Genomic DNA, 24,148 nt, shown 5'->3' with positions numbered 1-24,148 from the left:
ATTAGTATAACTATTAGTTATTACTATTTAGTTATTACTATTAACTATTTATGTACTATTTAACACTTTTGTGACAGTCATTAGTTTATTCAACTTTGCAATATAATCTTGATCATATGAATTTCAATAATTTGCATCATTTTTCTTTTTCTAGACTATCCTTTTTATCTAGCCTCTCAAATTTAGTATCTGTTTTATTACTCTTTCAAAATACCAACTTTTTGGGGTGCCTGAGTGGCTCAGTCGGTTAAGTGTCCAACTCCTGATTTCTGCTCAGGTCATGATCTCAGCTCGTGAGATCAATCCCCTGTGCGTTGGCTTGGGCTTGGGATTCTCTGTGTCCCTCTCTTTCTGACCCTCCCCTGCTCGGACTTGCCTTCTCTCGCTCTCTCTCTTTCAAAATAAATAAACATAAAAAAGCCCAACTTTTTATTTTCTTGATAATATAATTTCTCTGGTTTCTGTGTTAGTGATTTCTGTCCTTCATAATGTCTTCTGTCAGCATTTCTTAAATTCTTCATCATTCATTTTAGCTCTAACAGAATCTTGATATTGCAAGCAGAAGGATCTAGATGTCAAGCCCTACCATGTCTCTCTCTCTCTTTTTTTTAATAAGCAATTAAAATTTTATTTTATTTATTTTTATTTTTTTAAGAAAGAGAAAACATGAACGGAAGAGAAGGGGAGAGGGAGAGAGAGAAACTTTTTTTTCTTTTAAGTTTATTTATTTTGAGAGAGAGTGGGCAGGGGAGGGGCAGTGAGAGAGGGAGAGAGAGAATTCTATATCACTGTCAGCGCAGAGCCCAACATGGGGCTTGAACCCACAAACAGAGAGATCATGACCTGAGCCAAAATCAAGAGTCAGATGCTTAACCCACTAGGCCACCCTGATGCCCCAGAGAATCTTCAACAGGCTCCGTGCCCAGTGCAGAGCCCAACACAGGGCTTGATCCCATGACCCTGGGATCATAACCTGAGCCAAAATCAAGAGTTGGATGGTCGGGGCGCGCCTGGGTGGCTCAGTCGGTTGAGCGTCCGACTTTGGCTCAGGTCATGAGCTTGCAGGTCGTGAATTCGAGCCCCGTGTCGGGCTTTGTGCTGACAGCTCAGAGCCTGGAGCCTGTTTCGGATTCTGTGTGTCTCTCTGTCTCTGCCCCTTCCTCGCTCGCTCTCTCTCTCAAAAATAAAGATTTTTTTAAAAATTAAAAAAAAAGTTGGACACTCAACCGACGGAGCCGCCCAGGTGCCCCTCTTTCTCTTATTAAAGACTCAGTATCTTTGGTCATCACCTGTGAGATGTCATTTTTTTCCATGCTCTTATGTGACCATTGTGATCCGGTACATCCCCCACCACTTGTACTCCAGCTCTGCTAAATTATTTGTGCCGTCCTAGACGAGCCGTGCTGGCTCACCCTGACTTTTCTCGGTGTCTGCCGTTCCCCCTTCCCGGGACACCCTTCCATGTCTGTTCTCCCACCTGTGGTGAGATCCTGATGGGCTATTCTGTTCATCTTTTTATCCCCGCTGCTTGTCACCTTGTAGACATCTAACAATGCCAAATAAATTGTCTTGACAGAAGACTCTTTTTTCTATTCAGTTTAGGTGTTTTTGTGCGGCAAAATATATATAACATGACGTTTACCATTTTGACCGTTTTTAAGTGCACGGGTCAGTGGCAGCAAATAGATTCACATTGTGTCTGTGACCAGCATCCATCTGCCAGACTTTCTCATTACCCCGAACTGAAACTGTACTCGTTAAACCCTAACTCCCCGTTTCCCTCTACCCCACCAGACCCCAGTGACCTCTGTCCTGCTTTCTGTCTCTGTGAACGTGACTGTTCTAATCTCCTCCTCTGAGTGGAGTCATACAGAGGTTGCCCTTCCGTGACTGGCTTCTTTCACTCACTCTAATGTCCTCAAGGTACATCCACCTTGTGGTCATGTGTCAGAATTTCCTTCCCTTTTAAGGCTGAATACTCTCCTGTTGTCCTGTAGACCACATTTTGTTCGTCTCTTCATCAGCCATTGGACATTTTGAGTCATTCCCACCTTTTGGTGATCACAGATAATGCTGTTCTGAACACTGGTGCACAGATATGTGTTCGAGTCCCTTCTTTCAGTCCTTTGGGTATACACCCAGGAGTGGAGTCGCTGGACTGTAGGATGGCCCTGCGCTTGCTTTGTTTAAGAACTGCCTGGCTGCTTCCCATAGCACTTGCTCCAGTCGTGCATTTGCACCAACAGTGCACAAGGTTCCAGGGCGCCCCGTCCTCACCAACGCTTCTCTTTTCTGTATTTTTCATACACAAGCCATCCTAAGAGACGGGAAGTGTTGTCTCGCGTGCTCTGGAGTTACGTTTCCCTGATGGTTAGTGTTGTGAAGCATCTTTTCATGGACTTTTTGACCATTTATGTGTCTTCTTTGGAGAAATGCCTTTTGCTCACTTATTAATGGGATAGTTTGTTTTTTATGCCGCTTAGTTTCAAGAAGAATGTCTCAAGATTCCAGGTTGAGATGAATACCGAAATACCGAAATAATTTATCAATGTATCCGAGGACTCAGTATTGATCAAATTTGGGGAATTATGGAGGATGTGACAAGGGTCAGAAAGCAGAAACATAAGCACTGACTATAGGAGGAAATAGGTGGTTTGTAAACGTAATCACTAGACCCCCCCCCCAATTACCCACTTAAACCTCATTCCCCTTTTGCTAGGGTTATTAGCGCCTCTTACGTGGACACAGTGTGGTTGATTGTGATCTGGAATTAGTGCTAAGTTTCGTGGATTTCTAGCTAAAGGTACTTTTAAATCTCAAGAAACTTTTTTGCTTCATTTTTAAAATATTCACTTTGAGAGAGAGCAAGCGCACGAGCAGGGGAGGGGCAGAGAGAGGGACGCTGTCAGCGCAGAGCCTGACACGGGGCTCGAACTCACAAACCGTGGGATCATGACCTGAGCCGAAATCAAGAGTCAGACGCTTAACCGACTGAGCCACCCAGGTGCCCCTAAAGAACCTTTCTTTAAGCAGCAAGTTGAAGCGTTTATCTTTATACGGACTTAATCTGTTCAGAACCAAATGTATGTTATGTACAATTGTCACAAACCTGGGAAATGTGTCCACTGACAGAATGAGAACTTAGAAATATATTCAGAGGATTGAGTTATGGGACAAAACCCAGCAAGTGACATTTCGAAAGGATAAATTGAAAACCTTCCAGTTAGGTAAAGAGAGAACATGAACTTCCACGAAGACCGAGTCAGGGGGTCCTGAACTGCAGAAGAGAAGTAGGGATCATAGTTGACTCCAAGCTGAACAGGACTCGTTAGAGTGACCTGGCTGCCAGTAAGTCCAGTGCTGTCTTTAAATGCCTTAAAAAAAAGTCCAAAGAATAATTCAAGGTTGTTTTTCTGTCAATCACACTTTTCTCTTGGTTATCCCCATAGGAGCTTCATGCACATATTTTCGTCTATTCGTCGTTTGCAGATATGACAAACTAAATGATTAGACTGACAAGATTCAGTTAGCAAATATTAACTGAGCATGTGTTTTATGTGAGTCACTAGACGGTTACTGCTCCTTTACAACAAAAAATAAGTAAATACAAACATACACACCTGATTACATGTACAAATCATATATGCAAATGATTACAATGCAAAGTGGAGTGTGATACACGCCACAGAGACAGCAAGATCCAAGAAGCCTCGTGAAGAAAGGATCTTAACAGAATTGGGACAAATGGAGATAAATGGAGAGATTGTTCTACGTATGAAAGAGGCACGTGTAAATCTGCAAAGGCATGAAACACGGCGTGGCTCAATCAATAACGAGTTGTTCAGAATGGCCAGTGTATATAATAAGTTAGAGATAGCATTCTTGGGCCAGTGGGGACAATTTTATATTGCGGTGCAAATTTTAGAATTTACACCGTCGATTCTGGGCAGGCGGGAGCAATCAAAAATTAAGTGACCTGTTGAGATTTTTGCCTTCAGAAAATAGAACTGGCGGTAATATGCGAGACTTCTTTACACGCATCTTACTTAGTCCTTGCAGTGAGCTATGAGTCGGGTCCCATTTTTATCCTGATTTGTAGATGAGGAACTCAGGTGTAGAAAGGTTAATCGCTCAGTCAGAAGCAGAAGTCTCCTTAAACCCTGGTCTGCCCAACCCCAAAGCCACGCTGCCACCACTCGGCCGTGCTGATCACCGTTGGCGCCAAGAGAAGGGATGAGGGGGAGGGGGAGGAGGGCGCTACGGCGGGACAGGTCACGTGTTCTCGCGCTCACAGTCCTGTAAGGCATAGAGACAGGTCCTTTATTGTTTCGACTGACCCATTGTAAATGAATCATGTAACAAATCTTTCCTGTGTTGTTCTTCTGCACGTTGGAAAGCCTGTGCATAGTGTCTGTTAACAGGTATGGCTCTTCTTTTCGCCAGCTCCTTGGGACCGAGCGCGTTGAAGACAGTCGGGAATGCGGCATCAGTTAAGCGAAAAGAATCTTCCCAGAGCACAGCTCGATCAAAAGAAAAGAAAAAAAAGAAATCCGCGCTCGATGAAATCATGGAGGTATAGTTTACCAGCCGCGTGTCGACTTTTCAGCTGTTAGAGGAATGACGTAGTTCAAACTGAGGAAGGTTAGGTAGTTTTGCCAGTTCTTAGATTACTGAAAGTCAAAAGCTGTGTAGACACTGGGCTAGGGGAGGGGTGTAGATCAGATGGAACTAAAGGAGTTGGAAGCCCCCCATCAAAGTTTAGTTTCTCGCTTCAAGTGCTGCCTTCAGAACTCTCCGTGTGCTCACGGTCAGTGGAATTCAGGCAGAAGGGCTGCGGCGGGGTCGAGAGCAGGAAGGAGCAGCTCTGTTTACCTTCCGTGGCTCAGTGAGACTGGCGTCCTCCACGGATTCCCGCCCACCCTGCGCTCTCCTGTCGCCTCTGACTTCCATTTGCCACCCCCCGGCCAGCAAGAGAAAGCCATGACGTACTTTTTATTTGACTGAACCTGATGCCAGGCCTATGTGATGAATCACTGAAAACCTGTGATTTGGGATCCGGGGCCAGACTTTGGCCCTAAATCTACCTGCAGCTCTAGAGCAGTGCTGCAGGAAGTTGTTAATATATTCCCTTTTTTTTCCTTTAATTTTTAAAATTATTTATTTTTTTTTTATTTTATTTATTTTTCTTAATATTTGAGAGAAAGAGAGAGACAGAGCACAAGCAGGGGAGGGGCAGAGAGAGAGGGAGACACAGAATCCGAAGCAGGCTCCAGGCTCCGAGCTGTCAGCACAGAGCCCGATGTAGGGCTCGAACTCTCGAACCACAAGATCCTGACCGAGCCGAAGTCGGACGCTTAACCGACTGAGCCACCCCAGTGCCCCAATATATTCCTACATCTTCCTCGCTCCCTCTCCACACATAGCCTTACCTGATCAATCAATTTGTGAACCAAATAGAAAAGGAGAAGGACAGGTGAAGAGAAAGAATAAATGGATATAAGAAGCTAACTTTTTTTTTTTTTTCTGTATTATCATTTCCTCTAGTCTCCCCAAACCCTCCTCTTCAGTTGTGAAGAGTTGAGAGGGAGCTATTTGGTCTTGCCCGTTACTGGGCGCTCCTACAATGCAGGCCAGTCTAAAAAGTTGAGATACGGTCACTCCGCCACTGAGCAAATACTGAGTTGTGTTATGTGCTGGGCATTGTGCAAGGTCCTGTGTCTGTATAGTAGAGAGCAAAATACAGTCCTTGTGTGTCATGCTAGTAAGAGGGACGTCCCACGAACAAGTGAACCAGTGAGTGAGTTATGACAAAATGTTAAGTGCTAAGGAGGTCAGAGGGCGGGCCGTGGGGGAGAGCTTGAGAAAAGGTGCTACGGCAGGGAAGATCTCAACCTCAAGCATTTGAAGGAAAGATCCACGTGGCTGGAGCGTGATGAGTGCAAGAGTGGTAGCATTTGAGGTTCGAGAGAGGAGGGGGAGTGACCTCTTATATGTCTTAATAGGCCATGGCAGAGTTTCTGAATCTAATTCAAAGTCAAATGGAAAGCTACATCTACCCGCTTGGTGAGACATGCTAAATTTAGAATGCTCTTTGTTCATATTGGAAAATTGGAGAAATTAAAATGAGACTTATTACCAACCCAAGAATTGCAGTGTTCTGGCCCCTCGGAAGTTGGTACTTAGGGTTCACTTAAGACAGCTGAGGAAGAAGGAGGCATGATACAGCCCCACAGCGACCAGACGGCACTCTTCTTTTGGACGCCCTTTTGCTTATGTCGCTGCAGGTTATATTTTTCTTCCCCTATATTCACAGGATTTATTGTCCTTATCAGACAGAGAAGCCCCTTTTTGCCATCAGAGTGTAGATAGAACTAACCATGCTGTGCAAAACTGGTATTAAGTGTGTATTAAGGTGCTTGTTTTAATGTTTCTTTATTTTGAGAGACAACATGAGCAGGGGAGGGGCAGAGAGAGAGGAGAGAGAGAATCCCAAGCAGGCTCTGCCCTGTCAGCACAGAGCTGGACACAGGGCTCGATTCCATGAACCATGAGATCAGGACCTGAACTGAAGTCATGGGTCGGACACTTAATCCACTGAGCCACCCAGGCACCCCGTGTTATGTTTTTACCACAAAAACATTGCTTGTTTTCCAGCTCATGACAGTCACGTGGGGGGAAGAAGGGAGGGGGCAGTATAGCGCTGGCAGATGGCCTTGAAGTGTTGACCAAGTAGAGGCCACTTGTATTTGTTTTCTTGGTCAGTTGACTTGCTTTATCACATGTTGTTATCAAATCAAGTTCGTTTGTTTTTTCTAAACATTTTATTTTTAAGTAATCTCTGCACCCAACATGGGGCTTGAACCCATAACTACAAGATCAAGAGTAGCCCGCTTCGCAGACTAAACCCGCCAGGTGTCCCCCAAGTGTTTTTTTGAAATCAAAAATTAATTGCAAAAAAAGTTTATTTGTATTTGTCAGAGCTTGTAAGTTACACGGAGCCCCTTTCAGGCATATGTTTTATGGTGTTCTTTTGTTAAATAGAATGGTATTTGAAATAAATTAAGGATTTTAATGAGAGAATTCTGTGAATGTCTTATGTGTTCTACAGATCGAGGAGGAAAGGAAAAGAAGTACCCGAACAGACTATTGGCTACAGCCTGTACGTATTCAGCTGGAGTTCTCAAGTTCTAAACGCTTTTTAAAAAGAGCGAATGATTCAAAGAGCATTTGGTATAAATGACTTAAGTTTCTCAAACATACTTAAATCCTATGGATAGACCTTCCTGCCTTTTCTTTTCATCCGATCTTAAATTATCAGTTACACCTGTACTAGAGAGTAACTTCCTGTTTATAGGCTGGTGAGACTCCTTGAGTTTAATGCCAGATTTGTTTGTGGACATCTTGAATTGAAGCCTGGAATCGTTTCCAGTGTTTGCTAGAAGACAAGGGTCGTGTTTTCAGAAATGGGGCTGAAATGTAGAATTGTGAAAGCAGAAGTATTTGTTTTCAGTTTGCAGCTTATTGAACTTAGATTATCCCTTTAGGTACTTTGTTGAACAAAGGTGGTTTTAATTTTACAAACTCAAGTAGAGCTTTGTGTTTTATTGTGTATTTATTGTTCTATTGTTTTAAGATAATAATTTTGAAATATTTAAATAATTGCCAGAAATTATTATAGTTTGCTGATGCTCTGTTTTGAGCTTAGATGTGAAATTTTCGGAAGACGTTCAGGGTGCCTTCATTATTCTTTGAGAAGCTGGTTTGATCAGTGACAGGAGTCCGAAAGGTAGTGAGAGTGTGTCATTTAGATAATTTTGATTAGAAACATAAGGTTAATAATAACCTTGATAGTCAGGAAGTCGTGAGCTCTCATTCAGGTCTTCGTGGTCCTTCTCCCTCTAGCTTGAAAACTCAGATCAGTGATTTCATGTCTTAGTCTGTGGTCTTCTACCTGGGAGGCATTTCCACCCGGTGACCACAGGAAGCATCGTGCAGTAATTCAGCTAACATGGAAATACTTACTGTGTTACATAGTGAATGAATCCTTTGTATGAATCACTTCAACTAATTCTTATATGAGCCCTGTAAGGTAGTTATTGTTATGATTCCCATTTTACAGGTGAGAAAACTGAGGCAGAAAGCATTTGGGGGATTTCCCCAGGGTCGCAGAATAAGCACTTAGCCAGCTCTCTCTGGCAGTCTCATTCGGCAGGCTGTGCTCTGAGCGAGTGAACGTGCTGCTTCCTGTGATGTCTCAGGCGCCCGGACTCCCCGGCTGTAGCACGGGTCGGTCACGATTAGTAAGGGATGGGCCGAAGGGAAGTTTTGTGTGTTTTCTCCATCACAGTAGCTAGCATTTGAATATTAATAGTTTGATTACTGTTTATGAAAATGTAATCAAGAATTTAGTCGAGAGGCGCCTGGGTGGCTCGGTTGGCTAAGCCTCCCGCTCTTGACTTCAGCTCAGGTCATGATCTCACGGTCGTGGGATAGAGCCCCTAGTCGGGCTCCACACAGGGCATGGAGGCTGCTTAAGGGTCTCTCTCCTTCCTCTGCTCACTCACGTGCTCTCTCTCTCTCACTCTCAAAAAAGAAAAGGAAGAAAAACAGTTTTTTTTTCCTGAAAGCAATTGTTCTTACCCAGAGAGTAATTCGCAAATCTTTAGAGAAGTGTTTTTTTCCAAATTACATATGTTTTCCTACTATCGCCATCCCATCTCGTGGGGTGAAATGCATATTCTCATCAGTCTCCTAGGTGATTCTGATGTACGCCCTTCTTTACGAACCATTGGTTTAAAGGAAAAAGAAAGGAAACCAAAAGCAAAAGAAAAAAAAAAAAAAGACAACGCTTTCTACGTTTTAGCTAGTCCAAAAATTCTCTTCCCATTGATAATACTTCCAATTCAATTATATTTCCTGTTTGATAATTCTCTTATAACAGATTATTCAAATTCTCTTCCTACTTCCTCTTACGGAGTGTTACATTCAAAGGGAGGGTCAGCCAACAGTGCCATGATGATTCCATGTGTCTCTTATGTTGAAATGGGCAGTATGTTTGTTAAAATAACCAGCAGTCCCTCAAGCTAGATCGGAGAGCTTTAGTGTTTAAACTGAGTAAAGAAACATTTTGAACTGATCTATTGTGTGAGCAAGTGTCAGTAAGCCCAGTGATGTAATAAGTTAGCTTCAGATTATGAGTGTGTACCCATGAGGGCCTTTGAGAAATTGAGGCCAGAAATACTCTGATTAAGTCAGGGAAGCTGTTTTGGCATCATTTGGCTTCACTTAGAAAGTCTTAGACCGTTCACGTTTTCTCTTAAGCATGTCTTTCTACAGTTCCACACCCTCCCCCCAAAGTCCTCACTGAATTTTGATTAATATAATTTTTGGCCTGGCTTAGTGAAGTACTCGTGACCATCTAGTACCTCTGTTATATTCACTTGAAGTAGCAAATTCAGAATCGCTATAGTGACTGTAGCATGAAGTCAGGCGATTTATTTTTCCCAATCCGCCATTAGACAGCTAATCTAAATCAGCAACATGATGATAAAGAAGCAAACCCAGAATGCACAAATATGAAATAAGCCTAGATTTCTCTCCCACTTGAGAATTAGATGTTCAGAAGAACGATACTTTTAGCTGGAGCTAATCTGGAAGAATCCTGTGTGTATCAAAAATTCAGAGTAACATCACGAGAAGAGAACATTCTGGAAAAATGTCATGCGTAAGCTCAAAGACATTTCCCTGCAATTCCCAGTGAGACTTGCCATCCGAGTTTTTACCAGCACTGAACACCAACGGTGTAATATCTTTGGCACCTTTCACTTCTTTGAATGGAAAGAAAGCAGCTCTCTCTGAAAGACCTGGATTAACAGGGTTGAGACTGACAGGTGAAAAGTCCTAGATTTCAGGGGACCTTCAGTGTGGAAATCAGCCTCGAGACAGGTGTTTTCTCCTTCTCGGTAACCATATCGAATAAAGGGAGAAAGAAGAAATAAAAGGTCACTCAGGGAACGTTTTGCCATGATTGGAAAGGCTTAGAACACCCGGATTTTTTCCTTAGCAGAGCAGTTACACTTTGCTATGATTTTTGGCGAGCATGGTTTAAATGAAGGAGTGAAACAGAGAAGATAACTTCTGTCTTTCATCTTTATTTTTTTGTTGTTATTTTCTAGGAAATCATTGTGAAAATTATAACCAAAAAACTCGGAGAGAAATATCATAAGAGAAAGGGTGTTGTTAAGGTAAGGCTGTGAGGCTGTGAGTGGACTCTGTGAAATTGACCGAATAAAGCCTTTTTGGTATTCCTGAAAGGTCAAGTCCTCCGGGCAGAAGCATTGTGTCTGAGGTTCTTGATGGTTCTGTAGAAGGAGAGCTGACTTCATAATTGGCGGAAAAATGATTCCTTTGCAACCGTAATTTATATTTATACATACCGTGTGCTTTCCTCCTGGAGTAAACAATATGTATGAAGTCCCACGGGTGCCACGTAAACTCCCTCACTCACTGTGCAGGCCTTGCTAATCAGTGAGATGCATCCTCTTTGTTAACAATGGGCAATAAATATGATTATGTGCCTGGAGTTCCAAGGAGGGCTTCCTTGTTGTGTTTTGCCTGGGAGACTTTCAGCCGCTCTAAGATTTGAAAATTTGAAAATCAGCGCTCCAGTCCTTTTCCCTCTTTGCCGTCCCCTAAGAGTTTTATTCTGGCACCCAACACTGTGCGTGCGTAAGTGCCCTTGTATTGTACTCGAAGCTGAGCATTGTCCCTCTCACTGTGTGTATCAAAGTCTTGTTCTAAGAACACCGACCAGTCTTTTATTCTTTGCAGATGAAAAGCCTCACTCGGCCTTGAACTGAATTCTTTATTAGGAAGCATAGAACCACTATCCTGTATACCTGAAACCAATATGTAAAACTGTGTCTTAAATAGACTGGAACTAAAGTGGAAAATGTAGTGAAATTTAAACAAATTTTAAGAAGCATAGAAGTCGTATATGGAATCTGTAAAATAGTGTCATTGATAGGAGTTACTCTTCCCATTTGACTGGAATGCCGTTTGTTTTCATCTTACCTATTTCTGTCCTTTGACATTTGTGTTCACATATTTCTGCTACTATAAAAGTGTTGATTTCACATGACAGGAAGTAATTGACAAATACACAGCTGTCGTCAAGATGATCGACTCCGGAGACAAGCTGAAACTTGACCAGACTCATTTAGAAACAGTAATTCCAGCACCAGGTAAATCTTTCTGCAGACCATTTAACCTGTATGCTATCGAAATGAGTGATTCCATCCTTAAAACCATAGTTTTTTGACATTACTGGGTAGTTGTAGACGGGTTTCCTTTCAGTGTAACTGATGCTCTTGATTTCAGGTGACGCAGTGGGTTTACCAGTCCTCTGCAAAAGCGCTTTTGTGGCATGAATAAGTTTTCCCTTCCTAAGATCCTTTTTCTCTGAAAGCAAAATACAAACTCATAGGGAAAAAAAGTCACTCAGACGCGGGTTATTATTATATCTCTTTAGCTGCCTGAGGTAGTAAAGTAAAAGTCTCTGCTGTTTGGCTTTTTCTTTTGCTTAATGGTCTTTATCATTTGAGTAGCTCTGATATCTCGTTCGAATGCTTCTTCGGTTGGGTTGCCTGCCTCTGACCCGACCCTTCATAGTGACAGCACAGTGATCGTGTTAGTCTCCAAAACTGCTTATCAGGTCCTTTATTCTTTCCCAGGAAAATAAAACTCATTTTATGGTTGAAAAAAAAGAAATTTTTTAGCTTTAATGAGATGTAATTGACATACGATAAATTGCACTTGTGTAAAATATACAATTTGATCAGTTTTAAGACACGAATACTCTCTAAAACAATCCCTACAATCAGGATAATGAATGTATCCATCACCCCCCCCCAATTTCCTCACTCCCCTTTATCGTTCCCTGCCACTCCTCCACTGCTGCCTCCCATGTCCCCAAGACAACCACCTTTCTGCTGTCTGTCACTATAGATCAGTTTGTTTCTATCTAGAATTTTGTATGAATAAAACCATACCATGTGTCTTGTTTTTTGGTCTGGATCTTTCAGTACGTGTAATTATTTTGGATTCGTGCCTGTTGTCACATGTATGTGTCTGTAGCTCACTTCTCTCTGTTGCCAAGTAGTGTTTCCCGGTGTGGATATGCTACTTCTTGTTCATTCAGTCACCTGTTGATGGACATTTGTCTTGTTTACAGTTTGGGGCTGTTGCAAATAAAATTTCCAAGAATATCCATACGCAAGTCCTTATATGGACATATGGTTTCTCCCCTATTAAGAAGATACTTAGAAATAGAATGACTCCCTCATAGTAAGAGCCAAAGCAATCTAAATTTTTCTTTTTCTTTTTTTTTTTTTTTTTAGTGTTTATTTATTTTTGAGACAACGCAAGAGACAGAGTGCAAGCAAGGGAGGGACAGACAGAGGGAGACACAGAATCTGAAGCAGGCTCCAGGCTCTGAGCTGTCAGCCCAGAGCCTGACGCGGGGCTCGAACTCACAAGCCGTGAGATCATGACCTGAGCTGAGGTTGGACACTTAACCGACTGAGCCACTCAGGCACCCCAGTCTGAATTTCTTTCTAATGATTTCTGGGCTCTGAACATTTTCCCTTCCACTCCTTGCAGATTAAGTTTCCTCTGACAAGTGGAAAAAAACGTGAGGAGTCTTAGAATGCTATAGCGATCAGAGTATCTCCAGACTATACTTTAGAGTATTGCAGAGTTCTGAAATGATTAAGAACTCAGAGGGGTTTTGTTTTTTGTTCTGTTCATTCACTGTAATTGCATTTTGCTGTAACAAAGTAGAAGAAAGAAGCAAACATTTCTTTGCATTCAGTGTTCTATTCTATCGTAGGAAAAAGAATTCTCGTTTTAAATGGAGGCTACAGAGGAAATGAAGGTACCTTAGAATCCATCAATGAGAAGACTTTTTCAGCTACCATAGTCATTGAAACTGTAAGTACATTTCCACAGAGAAATTCCTAAAGGGCTTTAAAAATGTGCCATAGTTTTTTCATTGGGTTGGTCTTTGTTTTAGAGCTGGGGTTTGTCGTCTGTCTTCTCTCCTGTTTGGAAATCTGTAAGCTTACTCTTTGTAACTCTGCCATTGCTGAAGGATTGTATTTTCTGATTTTAAAAGAAATGCATATGTGGCTTAGTCCACTTGAGCCGGTGTAACAGAATATACCATATACTGGATGGCTGATAAGTAAATAATTTCCACGGTTCCGAAGGCTGGAAGTCTAAGAATAAGACACTGGCCGACTTAGTGTCTGGTGAGGGCCCACTTCCTGGTTCATGTGTTCTCATATGGTGGAAGGGACAAAGCTCTCTGGGGTCTTCTTTACAAGGGCACTAATCCATTCATGAGCGCGCACCCCCATGACCTAATCACTCCGCAAAGGCCGCCCGCCAGATACTGTCACACTGGGTGTTAGGTTGCAGCTGTGAATTCTGGGTGGGACGCATCCAGTATAGCAATGCTTATTGTTTTAAGACCTGAAAAAGACAATTTAATATAAATAACTTTAAAAATTACCAATAATTCTCCAGCCAGATAACTCCCTTTAATATTTTGACCTGTTCCTTTTCAGTCTTTGTATTTTACAAAATTGTATACAATATGTACAGTTTCACATTCTGACTTTTTTCTTTCATATCCAGTATAAAACTCAATTTGACATACAATTAGCGGGGAATATAGAATCAGAATTAATGACGGGAAAAGCCCAGAGATCACTATTTTAAGTTTTTTTTTTTTAATTTAATTTTTTATTTTTTAAAATTTACATCCAAATTAGTTAGCATATAGTGCAACAATGATTTCAGGAGTAGATTCCCTAATGCCCCTTACCCATTTAGCCCATCCCCCCTCCCACAACCCCTTCCATAACCCTCAGTTTGTTCTCCATATTTATGAGTCTCTTCTGTTTTGTCCCCCTCCCTGTTTTTATATTATTTTTGTTTCCCTTCCCTTATGTTCATTTGTTTTGTCTCTTAAAGTCCTCATAGGAGTGAAGTCATATGGTTTTTGTCTTTCTCTGACTGATTTCACTTAGCATAATACCCTCCAGTTCCATCCACATAGTTGCAAATGGCAAGGTTTCATTCATTTTGATTACCGAGTAATACTCCATTGTATATATATACCACATCTTCTTTTCCATTCATCCAGCGATGGACATTGGGGCTCTTTCCATACTTTGGCTATTGTTGATAGTGCTGCTATAAACATGGGGGTGCCTGTGTCCCTTTGAAACAGCATACCTGTATCCCTTGGATAAATGCCTAGTAGTGCAATTGCTGGGTCAGAAGGGTAGTTCTATTTTTAGTTTTTTAAGGAACCTCCATACTGTTTTTCCAGAGTGGCTGAACCAGCTTGCATTCCCATAAATTTTTTTTTAAAGTTTATTTATTTTTGAGAGACAGAGAGAGACAGACTATGAGCGGGAGAGGGGCAGAGAGAGAAAGACACAGAATCTGAAGAGGCTCTAGGCTCTGAGCTGTCAGTACAGAGCGCGACGCGAGGCTCGAACTCACAAGCCGTGAGATCATGATCCGATCCGAAGTCGGACGCTTAACCGACTGAGCCACCCAGGCACCCCCAGAGATCACTATTTTAAATAGTCCTTCCTTTCTTTCATAAAGGATTAAAAGGTAGCAGAGATCAGTGAAGTAATTTCTGGAAATCTGATGTACAGGTCAAGTTGTTGACTGAAGTAGACTGGATGGCTCACTGACAGTCTGTGGGCGCCCCAGTGAGGCCTGAGACGTCTCCTGAGGGAAGGAAGGGCCTGAAACAGGCTTTTCCGTCACCGCCTAATGCGTTTTGGAACTCTGAATGATGGGGCAGGGACTCTCCAAGTGAAATCCATTTTCACACCCAGTGTAGGAAGCGTCAGCATGTGGGGGGTGGGATAAGAGACCCCGCGGAGAGTCTGGTGACCGTCCTGAGCGCTCTCCAGGACTTGGGCTCATAACTGCCCACTTTCGTGTGTTGCCTGAAGGGGGTCGGAGGCATCTAGACCCATCTCTGGACTGCGTTCCAGAAAATCAGGTGGGTCCTTATTTGAGAGAAACCACATTTAAGTAAATGGAGCATTTTTTCCCGGTCTCTGTCTACACGAATTCAGCAACTGTGACTGACACAAACTAGAAGGGAAGAAAAGGAAAAGGAATCTCTCTGTTACTGAGAAAGTTCTCCATCTGACTAAATTAATAGATTGAGTTTTGTTTTGTTTTTTTTTTAACTCCCGTTTTTCTCTCTGACTCAGGCAGCATAAGGTCATGGAACATCTAGCATTTCCTTGGAAACGATTCTCCTGCACTTTTTAAATTCATAGTAGCATCCAATTTAGATCCCGCCTCAACTCGTGTTTTCATCTCAGGGAGACGCAAAACAACTAATTAGCACTGAGGGCTTTCTGGGTTCCATCCAGATACCTTCGGGTTAGTCTGGTTTTCACGGACTCGTTTCTTTCCTCCCTCGCCGTGACCCCACTTGGGCCTTCCTTCTGAGCTTGTGTGGCTTAAAGAGCTGGGCTGGGGTAGGACTAGGAGGCGTGCCCACAAGAGGCTGGCTGACTGTGAAGCGGCAGGTACTTTTCGAAGAAACCTGCGTATTGTTTTTCCTTTGGCAGCCTCCCCCGCCCCATTTAAAAGAAATGTGTTTGTGTGTGCGTGTGTGCACTTGTGTACGTCCCCACAATTGCTTCAAGTCGTTGCCGTGAAACACACAAACTTCCCGAGTGATTTCTCCTGCTGTTTTTATCCCTTCCGACGTCTTCAATTATAGCATCAGTATCAAAGTCTTTGAAATTTACTCGTTTATTAGGCAGATTTTTATTTATTTATTTTTTTTAATTTTTTTTTTAAACGTTTATTTATTTTTGAGACAGAGAGAGACAGAGCATGAACGGGGGAGGGGCAGAGAGAGAGGGAGACACAGAATCGGAAACAGGCTCCAGGCTCCGAGCCATCAGCCCAGAGCCTGACGCGGGGCTCGAACTCACGGACCGCGAGATCGTGACCTGAGCCGAAGTCGGACGCTTAACCGACTGAGCCACCCAGGCGCCCCTCGGCAGATTTTTAAATAGCTGACGAGTTATTCAGAAAGTCTCAGCCTTTTAGCCCAGCTGTTTGCCTAGTTGACCAAATGAGCGGCTCCCTTCTTACTCCCCGGTTTTGTGTTCTTCTCATAAAAGCCTACCTGACCGTGGGCCTTCACACTTGATAATGAAAGAGGCAACCTGAGTCATGCTTTATCTGGGAACTTGTTTCCATCGAATACAGTCATTATTATATGTTAAAAAGAATAGCATTTTTAAAAGCATTGTTAAGGGAAGGTGTGATTCTTCACAAACAACATGAAAATCTCACTTCAAGGTTAGAGTCATTATCATCATCATTTAAAAAAAATTTTTTTTTAATGTTTATTTATTTTTGAGACAGAGAGAGGCAGAGCATGAACCGGGGAGGGTCAGAGAGAGAGGGAGACACAGAATCCCAAGCAAGTTCTAGGCTCCGAGCTGTCAGCCCAGAGCCCGACGCGGGGCTCGAACTCACAGACCGCAAGATCATGACCCGAGCCAAAGTCACTCAACTGACTGAGCCGCCCAGGCGCCCCAGGAACAGCTCTTTTCCAAGGGGCCATTTGTGAGGAGCCCGGGATTCTTCCAGCTCGTGTCTCCGTCACCTTCACCGAGTGACTTTTATACTTACCGCGCTCTTGTGCTTCAGACAGGCCAAGGCCGAGCGTGCTGGGCTGCACGTGCAGGCAGCGTAGCCTGGCCTGGAGGTGGCCCGCGTCACTTCTGTTCACCTCTGCGGCTGGAGCTCCATCTCATGACCGTACCTCACCCCATAGGGAGCCAGGGAAAGTGTCCAGGGAGCAGAGGAGATACGGAACAGCCAGCAGGTGCCTGCCACAACGTGTAGGGATAGCACATTTCACACGTCATCGAAGAAACCGTGGCGCTTCCTAATGAGAAGGCCGTAGAATATTTTAAAAGTCACAGTCGTACGGAAATGTTAGCTGCCGTAGTGGTATTGTAGGGGTATGGGAGAGACAAATTTGGATCTTTAAGTGTGGTGTCATTTTCTTGTCTTGTAAGTATATGTGTTTTTAATCTTTTCTTCAATCATTTTAATTTGTAGGGCCCTTTAAAAGGACGCAGAGTCGAAGGAATTCAATATGAAGACATTTCTAAACTTGCCTGAGTTTGAAAATTTGTTAACACATTAAAATCCTAAAGCATCAAATTGGTGTTCACCAAGGCATTATAAGACTCTACTGTGTTAGGGTGTTTCTTTTGTATAAAGCAAATGGATTTATTTAAATATTACTGTATAGTTGTTCAGCTAAGCTTATAGAAAAATCGAATTATGTCTCATGAAGTATCAAAACAATGTAATTTTGTTTTTACTGGTTTGGTTTCCTTTGTAATATTGCCTTAAAGATTTTTTATCTTCATTAAAAGAATGTTACCGTAAAGTGTTTTGTATAAGACAATTTAGAATCGTGTAGAGGAAATCCTTCATATACTCTATAGTTGCAGTGGTAACGTTGAACTATAAATCTAATTACACTTTAAAAAGTCAGACTATAGAGTCTCAGCTTTATTGAGATAGAGTTCACGCACGATATCACGTACAGTTCGGTGGCTTTTAGTATACGTACAGAGATGTGCACCCATCATCACTATTTACTCTTAGAGCGTTGTCATCGCCGCAGAAGGAAACCTTGTGCCCGTGGTCTCTCCCTGTCCTCCCACTTTCCCCAGCCCCTGGCAACCACTAGTCTACTTTCGGTCTCGGGGACTTGCCCGTCCTGGACATTTCATATCAGTGGAATCGTAACAACAGGTGGTCTTTTTACGAGTCGCTTCTTCCGTGGAGCATTGTGTTTGCAATGTGCACCCATGTTGTAGCGTGTACCAGTGCTTCCCTCCTTTTTATTGCTGAGCAATAGTCCACCGTATGGTACATCACAGCGTCAAAACCCGTTTGTCAGTTGACGGACATCCTGGTCGTGTCTGCTTTGGGGCTCTTAGGAGTAATGCTGCTATGAACATTCGTGCGCACGATGTTCTGTGGACACGTGTTCATACGTTTTCAGTGCCTGGGAACGGAGCTGCAGAGCCTGACTGTAAGTCATGGGATGATGTTTCTTCATATTTAAGAGAGAGAGAGAGAGAGAGAGAGAGAGAGAGACAGGGTGTGAGCAGGGGAGGGGCAGAGAGAGAGGGAGACACAGAATCCGAAGCAGGCTCCACGCTGTAAGCTGTCAGCACAGAGCCCGATGCTGGGCTCGAACTCACAAGCTGTGAAGTCATGACCTGAGCCGAAGTCGGACGCTCAACCGACTGAGCACCCCCCCCCCCCGGGGCACCCCTACCATGTTTAACATTCTGAGGAACTTCCAGCCTGTTCCAAAGTGACTGTACCATTTTACAATCCCATCGACAGTGTTGAACTGTACATTTTTAAATAATAGATCAGTGTATTATTTAGGGATGCAGAAGACAGGAAACTCAGCGAATACTTGGGTTATGTAAAAAATATACATATATATGTATATATATGTATATGTGTATGTATATATGTATATATATATGGATATTTTTTTTAATAAATTGATGGCTCATGCGACAGAAGGAGCAGATCCGGGCTTGCAGTGGGGTCCAGGGTGCAAACAGCCTGGTCGGGCTTGGCTCCCGCGGCCCCGGCTTGGCCTGTGTCGGCCGTGCTCTCAGCCCCTCTCGACAGCAAGATGACCGCCAGCGTCCCCGGCCTCCTGTCTCCCCCTTCTCCCCCGGTTCAGACAGAAGACTGGAACTGAGGCCGGGACAAATCACTCCACGGGCAAGGGTTGGAATAGTGAGATGGGCCAGACCTGGGTGGTTCGCCAGCGCCTAGGCCGTCTCTCTCGGACTTAGCATCAGGGATTGCTGATCAATTCTGTCGTCAGAAGGCGGGAGGACCCGCCCGCGAACAGAACCGGAAGATGACGGCAGCACGAGATGCAGTAACGGGGCGATGTCAGTAGCTTTGCCAGCTCTGTTCTTCCGGGATAAGTTCAAGTGTTTCTGGACTAACTGGACAGCACGGGAACGTGGAAAGGAACCGGGTGTTGGAGTTGAGCAGGCTTCAAATTGAATGTCGGCTGTTCTGTTCACCAGCTGTGTAATCTTAGAGTGTTTTTAATGTACAAATTATCAAAAAAAAAAAAAAAATGTGTCCCTGCAGGGTTGTTGTGAGAACTACAGAAAATACAGGGAGGTGTCAGACGGGGAGCCACGCATCTGTGGCCCCGCCTGGCCTGGTGTTAATCTGGCCTGAAGAATTTCGTTAGGGAGAATGGGTCTCCCTGGTCAGAACAGGTAAGTCAACCTTGCCGAGATTCCTCCCCCACCCCCCACCCCCCACCGCCAACCTGTAAATTCGGAGTCAACCTCTGTAGGAAAAAATGTTCCATCCCTACCTCCCACATTCTGATTCTTTTCCCCAACATCTTCCTGAAGTTATCCCAGAATGAAACAAAGTAGCGTAACGGATGTTAAATTTAGCATTTAAAAATCCAAAGCACAGGGGCGCCTGGGTGGCGCAGTCGGTTAAGCGTCCGACTTCAGCCAGGTCACGATCTCGCGGTCCGTGAGTTCGAGCCCCGCGTCAGGCTCTGGGCTGATGGCTCGGAGCCTGGAGCCTGTTTCCGATTCTGTGTCTCCCTCTCTCTCTGCCCCTCCCCCGTTCATGCTCTGTCTCTCTCTGTCCCAAAAATAAATTAAAAAAAAAAAAAAACGTTGAAAAAAAAAAAAATCCAAAGCACAAAAATACGACTCTAGACGACAGGGCCTTTATCCCGCCCCCTCCCCCCCCACCCCTGGAAGTTCTTAGAGGCCAGTAGTGTTTTATGTTATCCACGGTGACTGCAGATACCTAACGTCAAGTTTTCTATGGGCTTTTTTTTTTTCCTTTCTTAAAGCATCACAAGCTACTTTTGTTTACATAGACTTTTTTTTTTTTTTTTAACAGTTTTAAGCTCACGGCGAAATGGAGCAGAGGGTACAGAGATTGCCCATAGATCCCCTGTCCCCACACACACCGCCTCCCTCACCACCCACATCCCCAAGCAAAGTGGTACGTTTGTTACAATGAACCTATGATAATGATGAACACATCGTCATCATCCAAAGTCCATAGTTTAGGGTAGGGTCACTCTTGGCGGTGTCCCGTTCTATGGGTTTGGGCAAGTTGGTAACGAAATGAAATGAATTCACCAGTACAGTATCATACAGAACAGCTTCACCAGGCTAAAAATCCTCTGTGTTCTCCCTGTTCGTCCCTCTCCCCCCACAGCTCAACCCCTTGGCAACCGCTGACTTTTTTTTTTTTTTCTTTTTCTGGCTCCGTATCTTTGCCTTCTCCATAATGTCATACAGTTGGAATCGTATAGTATGTAAGCTTTCCAGATTGGCTTCCTTCACTTAGTCACATGCTCTTAAGGCCTCTCCATGCCTTCTCATGGCTCGATAGCTCATTTCTTTTCAGCGCCAAGCAATACGTCTCTGTCTGGATGTGCCACAATCCATCCACTCCCCTGCTGAAGGACATCTTGGTTGCTTCTGGATTTGGTCAATTACGAATCAAGCCGTTACCAACATCCGTGCGTATTTTTTATGTGGACATGTTTTCAGCTCAGAGTAGATGCCAACGAGTGCAGTTGCTGGATGGTAAGGGGAGGGTGTGTTTGGTTTTGTAAGAGACTGCCAAACGATCTGCCAAGTGGCTGCGCCATTTTGCATTCCCACCAGCAAGGACTGAGTGTTCCTGTCGCTCGCGTCCTCACTGGCATTTTGTGGTGTCGGTGTTTTGAATCTTGGCCCTTCCGATAGGTGTGTAGTGGCATCTCGTTATTTTAATCGGCATTTCCCTGGCGACCTGACATCAAGCATCTCTTCGTGTGTCTATTTGCCATCTGTGTTATCTGTGGTGAGGTGTCCGTTCAAGTCTTTCATTCATTTTTTAATGGGGTTGTTCATTCTCTTATTGTTGAGTTTCAAGAGTTCCTCGTGTATTTTGGATAATAGTCCTTCATCAGGTACGTCTTTTGCCAGTATTGTCTCCCGGAGCATGGCTTGTCTTCTCATCTTTTATTTTTATTTTTTATTTTCACTTAAAATTTTGTTTTAATGCTTATTTACTTTTGAGAGAGAGAGTTGGGGGGGGGGGGCAGAGAGAAGGAGACCCAGGATCTGAAGCAGGTTCCAGCCTCCGAGCTGTCAGCACAGAGCCCGACATGGGACTTGAACTCATGGATCACATGATCGTGACCTGTGCCGAAGTCAGATACTTAACCGACTGAGCCCCTGTCTTCTCATTTTTTAGATAGCTGTTTTTCATCATTTTGCTTGAGGTCCTATCAAATTATTGGTAATCGTGTCTTGGGAAGTCAAATTCCCTGAGTTTTCATTGGGAATGCCACTGACTCCTACTGCCTTCCTTTCTGCCTTTCCTTGCCTACTTCTGCCTGTCCGTTTTTCCTGTCATACTTGAGTAAATTCACTGAACAAACATTTACCGAGTTCTCCGGTAGGTAAGCCGTCACAGTATGTGCTGTAGATTTAAATGTGAGAAGCAAGTATAGACCCAAGATGTGTGTTGTGTAGGAATTGACAATGGTCAGAGAACTGATACTCAAATGATTGGCCGATAAAGAGACACTTGACCATCTGGGACAGCTACTTAACAATCCACCTTAACTTTGCTGGGCCTCGGTAAGAGACCATGAACTGATATCAGGATACACCTCGGTGCCTACTTTGCCAAAGGAGAACCACAGGATTAGAATATGAATCAGCCTTGATTGATAAGTTGGTTATTGGCTTGACTGAAATGCTCTCAGAAATATTAAGCCGCTAATACAATTAAAAGGAAGCATCCTTGATTTTTCTTTCTTTTACATAGATATTCCAGAGAAAGTCACCAGCGTAGACTTGGCCAGTGTGAAGAAGTGTTAAGAACAGTAACACTAAATTCTTACGGCATTTTTATGTATTCAGCACGCAAAAGCATTATTTAAGCATTTTTATGTATTCGGGCAGCCAGGTAACTTTTACTCTGATCTTATTGGGTCTTTGGAGCGACTTTTCTCTCTTTCAATCGGGATAAGGCTGAAGAGAAAAATGCCACTTTTTATGGTATTAAGCGATCCTTTGAAGCCTGTTGAATGGTTTGCATAAGGTCTCACACCAGTAGGTACTAAAATAACTCCTGATTCATGCTTCATTTTTACTACACATCGAGACAATCTTTAATTTCCTTTTTTTAATTATTATTATTTCTTTGGAATAGGTAACTCTTTTCTTTTTTCTTGAAGCATGGGCTCCCATTTCCCTGACAGTAAGATATATATTTGCTTGGTTTAAGGGAAACCATTCGGATTGATATTTATGAAAAGCTTTGAAGATAGGCTACAGGAGTCCTGAAGATGATTGGAAGATAGGGGCCCTGCGACACCCCAGCTGAGATTTACGGTGACGACCTACTCCTCTCTACAGAATTACGTTCTGATCAATCCCTAGTGGGTTGCAGAATGCTCCAAAGAATAAGCAAGCGTAATACAGGTAATTGTCAGGTTGTTTTCCTTTATTGCTGAGAGCACAATACTTTCAGAAACTAATCAAGAGGTAAACAGTGGAAGAATCTCTTCCTTTCCACTGATCCCTAATTTGGTTCCTTCATTTGAAATTCAAAATGGAGTATCCATTTGTAACTCAAAATTAATTTTATAGAGAAGGCATATTTCTGGTCTCAATGGGGACGCATGGACAGCATTCATACAATTTTAGTTGCCTTATTCAAAACGCCAGCTATTAATAAAAGTTTTGATAATTGAATAACATGGATTTGACTTTAAATCTAGTTTTACAGAACTGTGTTGTTCAGCATCCTGCATGTAAATATACAGCCTAAGATCTTCATTGTTATTTTTAGAGCTACAGAGCACATGTAAAATACTAGGAATCAAACTAAAAATATATCTAAAGATAGTAGTTTTAAAGTCTAAATTCTTGCCAAGTAGCAGAGTTAAGTGTAAGAACCTACTTTTGAAGTTTGTGTTACATATTAGCATTTTAAGATCAGTATTTTTGAAGTAGAAAACGGAAAACATGGAGTAGACTTTTAATGTACCATAGGTGCCACAGATAAAACTAAAAGGCAGTGCCATTTACCTCTTCAGCACTGAGGTTACCTATGGATTCTAGAAATATCACATTTCCTTACTATTTTACAATTAGACCAAAAGACAAAAACTTGATTTTGTAAATACAGGTTGAGTGTGTAAAAAGAGGCAGTTTTGTGTACTTTCTAAAGTAAAAATAACTTTTACCAAATTATGGAGAGAAAGCTTCATAAAAATGGACCTGTAGGGGCGCCTGGGTGGCTCTGTCGGTTAAGCGTCCGACTTCAGCTCAGGTCATGATCTTGCGGTTCGTGGGTTCGAGCCCCGTGTCGGGCTCTGTGCTGACAGCTGGGAACCTGAAGCCTGCTCCAGATTCTGTGTCTCCCTCTCTCTCTCTGCCTATCCCCTGCTTGTTCTCTGTCTCTGCCTCTCTCTCTCTCTCTCTCTCTCCCCCCCCCTCTGCCTATCCCCTGCTTGTTCTCTGTCTCTGCCTCTCTCTCTCTCTCTCTCCCCCCCCCCTCTGCCTATCCCCTGCTTGTTCTCTGTCTCTGTCTCTCTCTCTCTCTCAAAAATGAAACATTAAAAAAAATTTTTTTAATGGACGTTTAAACAGTTTTTAAGTGCAATTTTACCACTTTGACCTTTGAAAATATATCCTAATTCTAGAAATTGATTTTTAAAGGGAAGTTATAAACAAAGGAAAGTACAGACTTACAACAAACCGGATTTGCACCAAATCACCCAAATCCACTATATTAATGCAGACATTATGAAGTCCGATTTGTTGTGTATTGATTCTGCCTTATAAATGTCATCAGCCTTTTGTGAGGACATAACTTGCTAGTTAATTTATTTCAAAATGCAGTCTAATCATATAAGATTTAAAATTACTCTCAGGAATTGCTTAAATACAAACAAAAGGTATATAAG

General features: G+C 43.0%; 1 protein-coding gene across 1 annotated transcript in view; it reads left to right on the top strand.

Annotated features, from left to right (window-relative positions):
- Nucleotides 1-18,011, top strand: part of KIN (Kin17 DNA and RNA binding protein) — a 35,686-nt gene extending 17,675 nt beyond the window's left edge. Inside the window, exons 8-13 of the mRNA XM_007081191.2 lie at nucleotides 4,444-4,573; nucleotides 7,109-7,159; nucleotides 10,176-10,244; nucleotides 11,144-11,243; nucleotides 12,890-12,990; nucleotides 17,191-18,011. Coding sequence (XP_007081253.1) covers nucleotides 4,444-4,573; nucleotides 7,109-7,159; nucleotides 10,176-10,244; nucleotides 11,144-11,243; nucleotides 12,890-12,990; nucleotides 17,191-17,253 — 514 coding nt within the window. The 3' untranslated portion in view covers nucleotides 17,254-18,011. The remainder of the gene's footprint in view (nucleotides 1-4,443; nucleotides 4,574-7,108; nucleotides 7,160-10,175; nucleotides 10,245-11,143; nucleotides 11,244-12,889; nucleotides 12,991-17,190) is intronic.
- The last annotated feature ends 6,137 nt before the right edge of the window (nucleotides 18,012-24,148 follow it).

The sequence above is a fragment of the Panthera tigris genome, chromosome B4 (assembly GCF_018350195.1).
Source record: "Panthera tigris isolate Pti1 chromosome B4, P.tigris_Pti1_mat1.1, whole genome shotgun sequence".
Classification (NCBI taxonomy): Eukaryota; Metazoa; Chordata; class Mammalia; order Carnivora; family Felidae; genus Panthera; species Panthera tigris.
The sequence above is the reverse complement of the archived record's forward strand: the minus strand, read 5'-3'. Positions and strand labels throughout refer to the sequence as shown.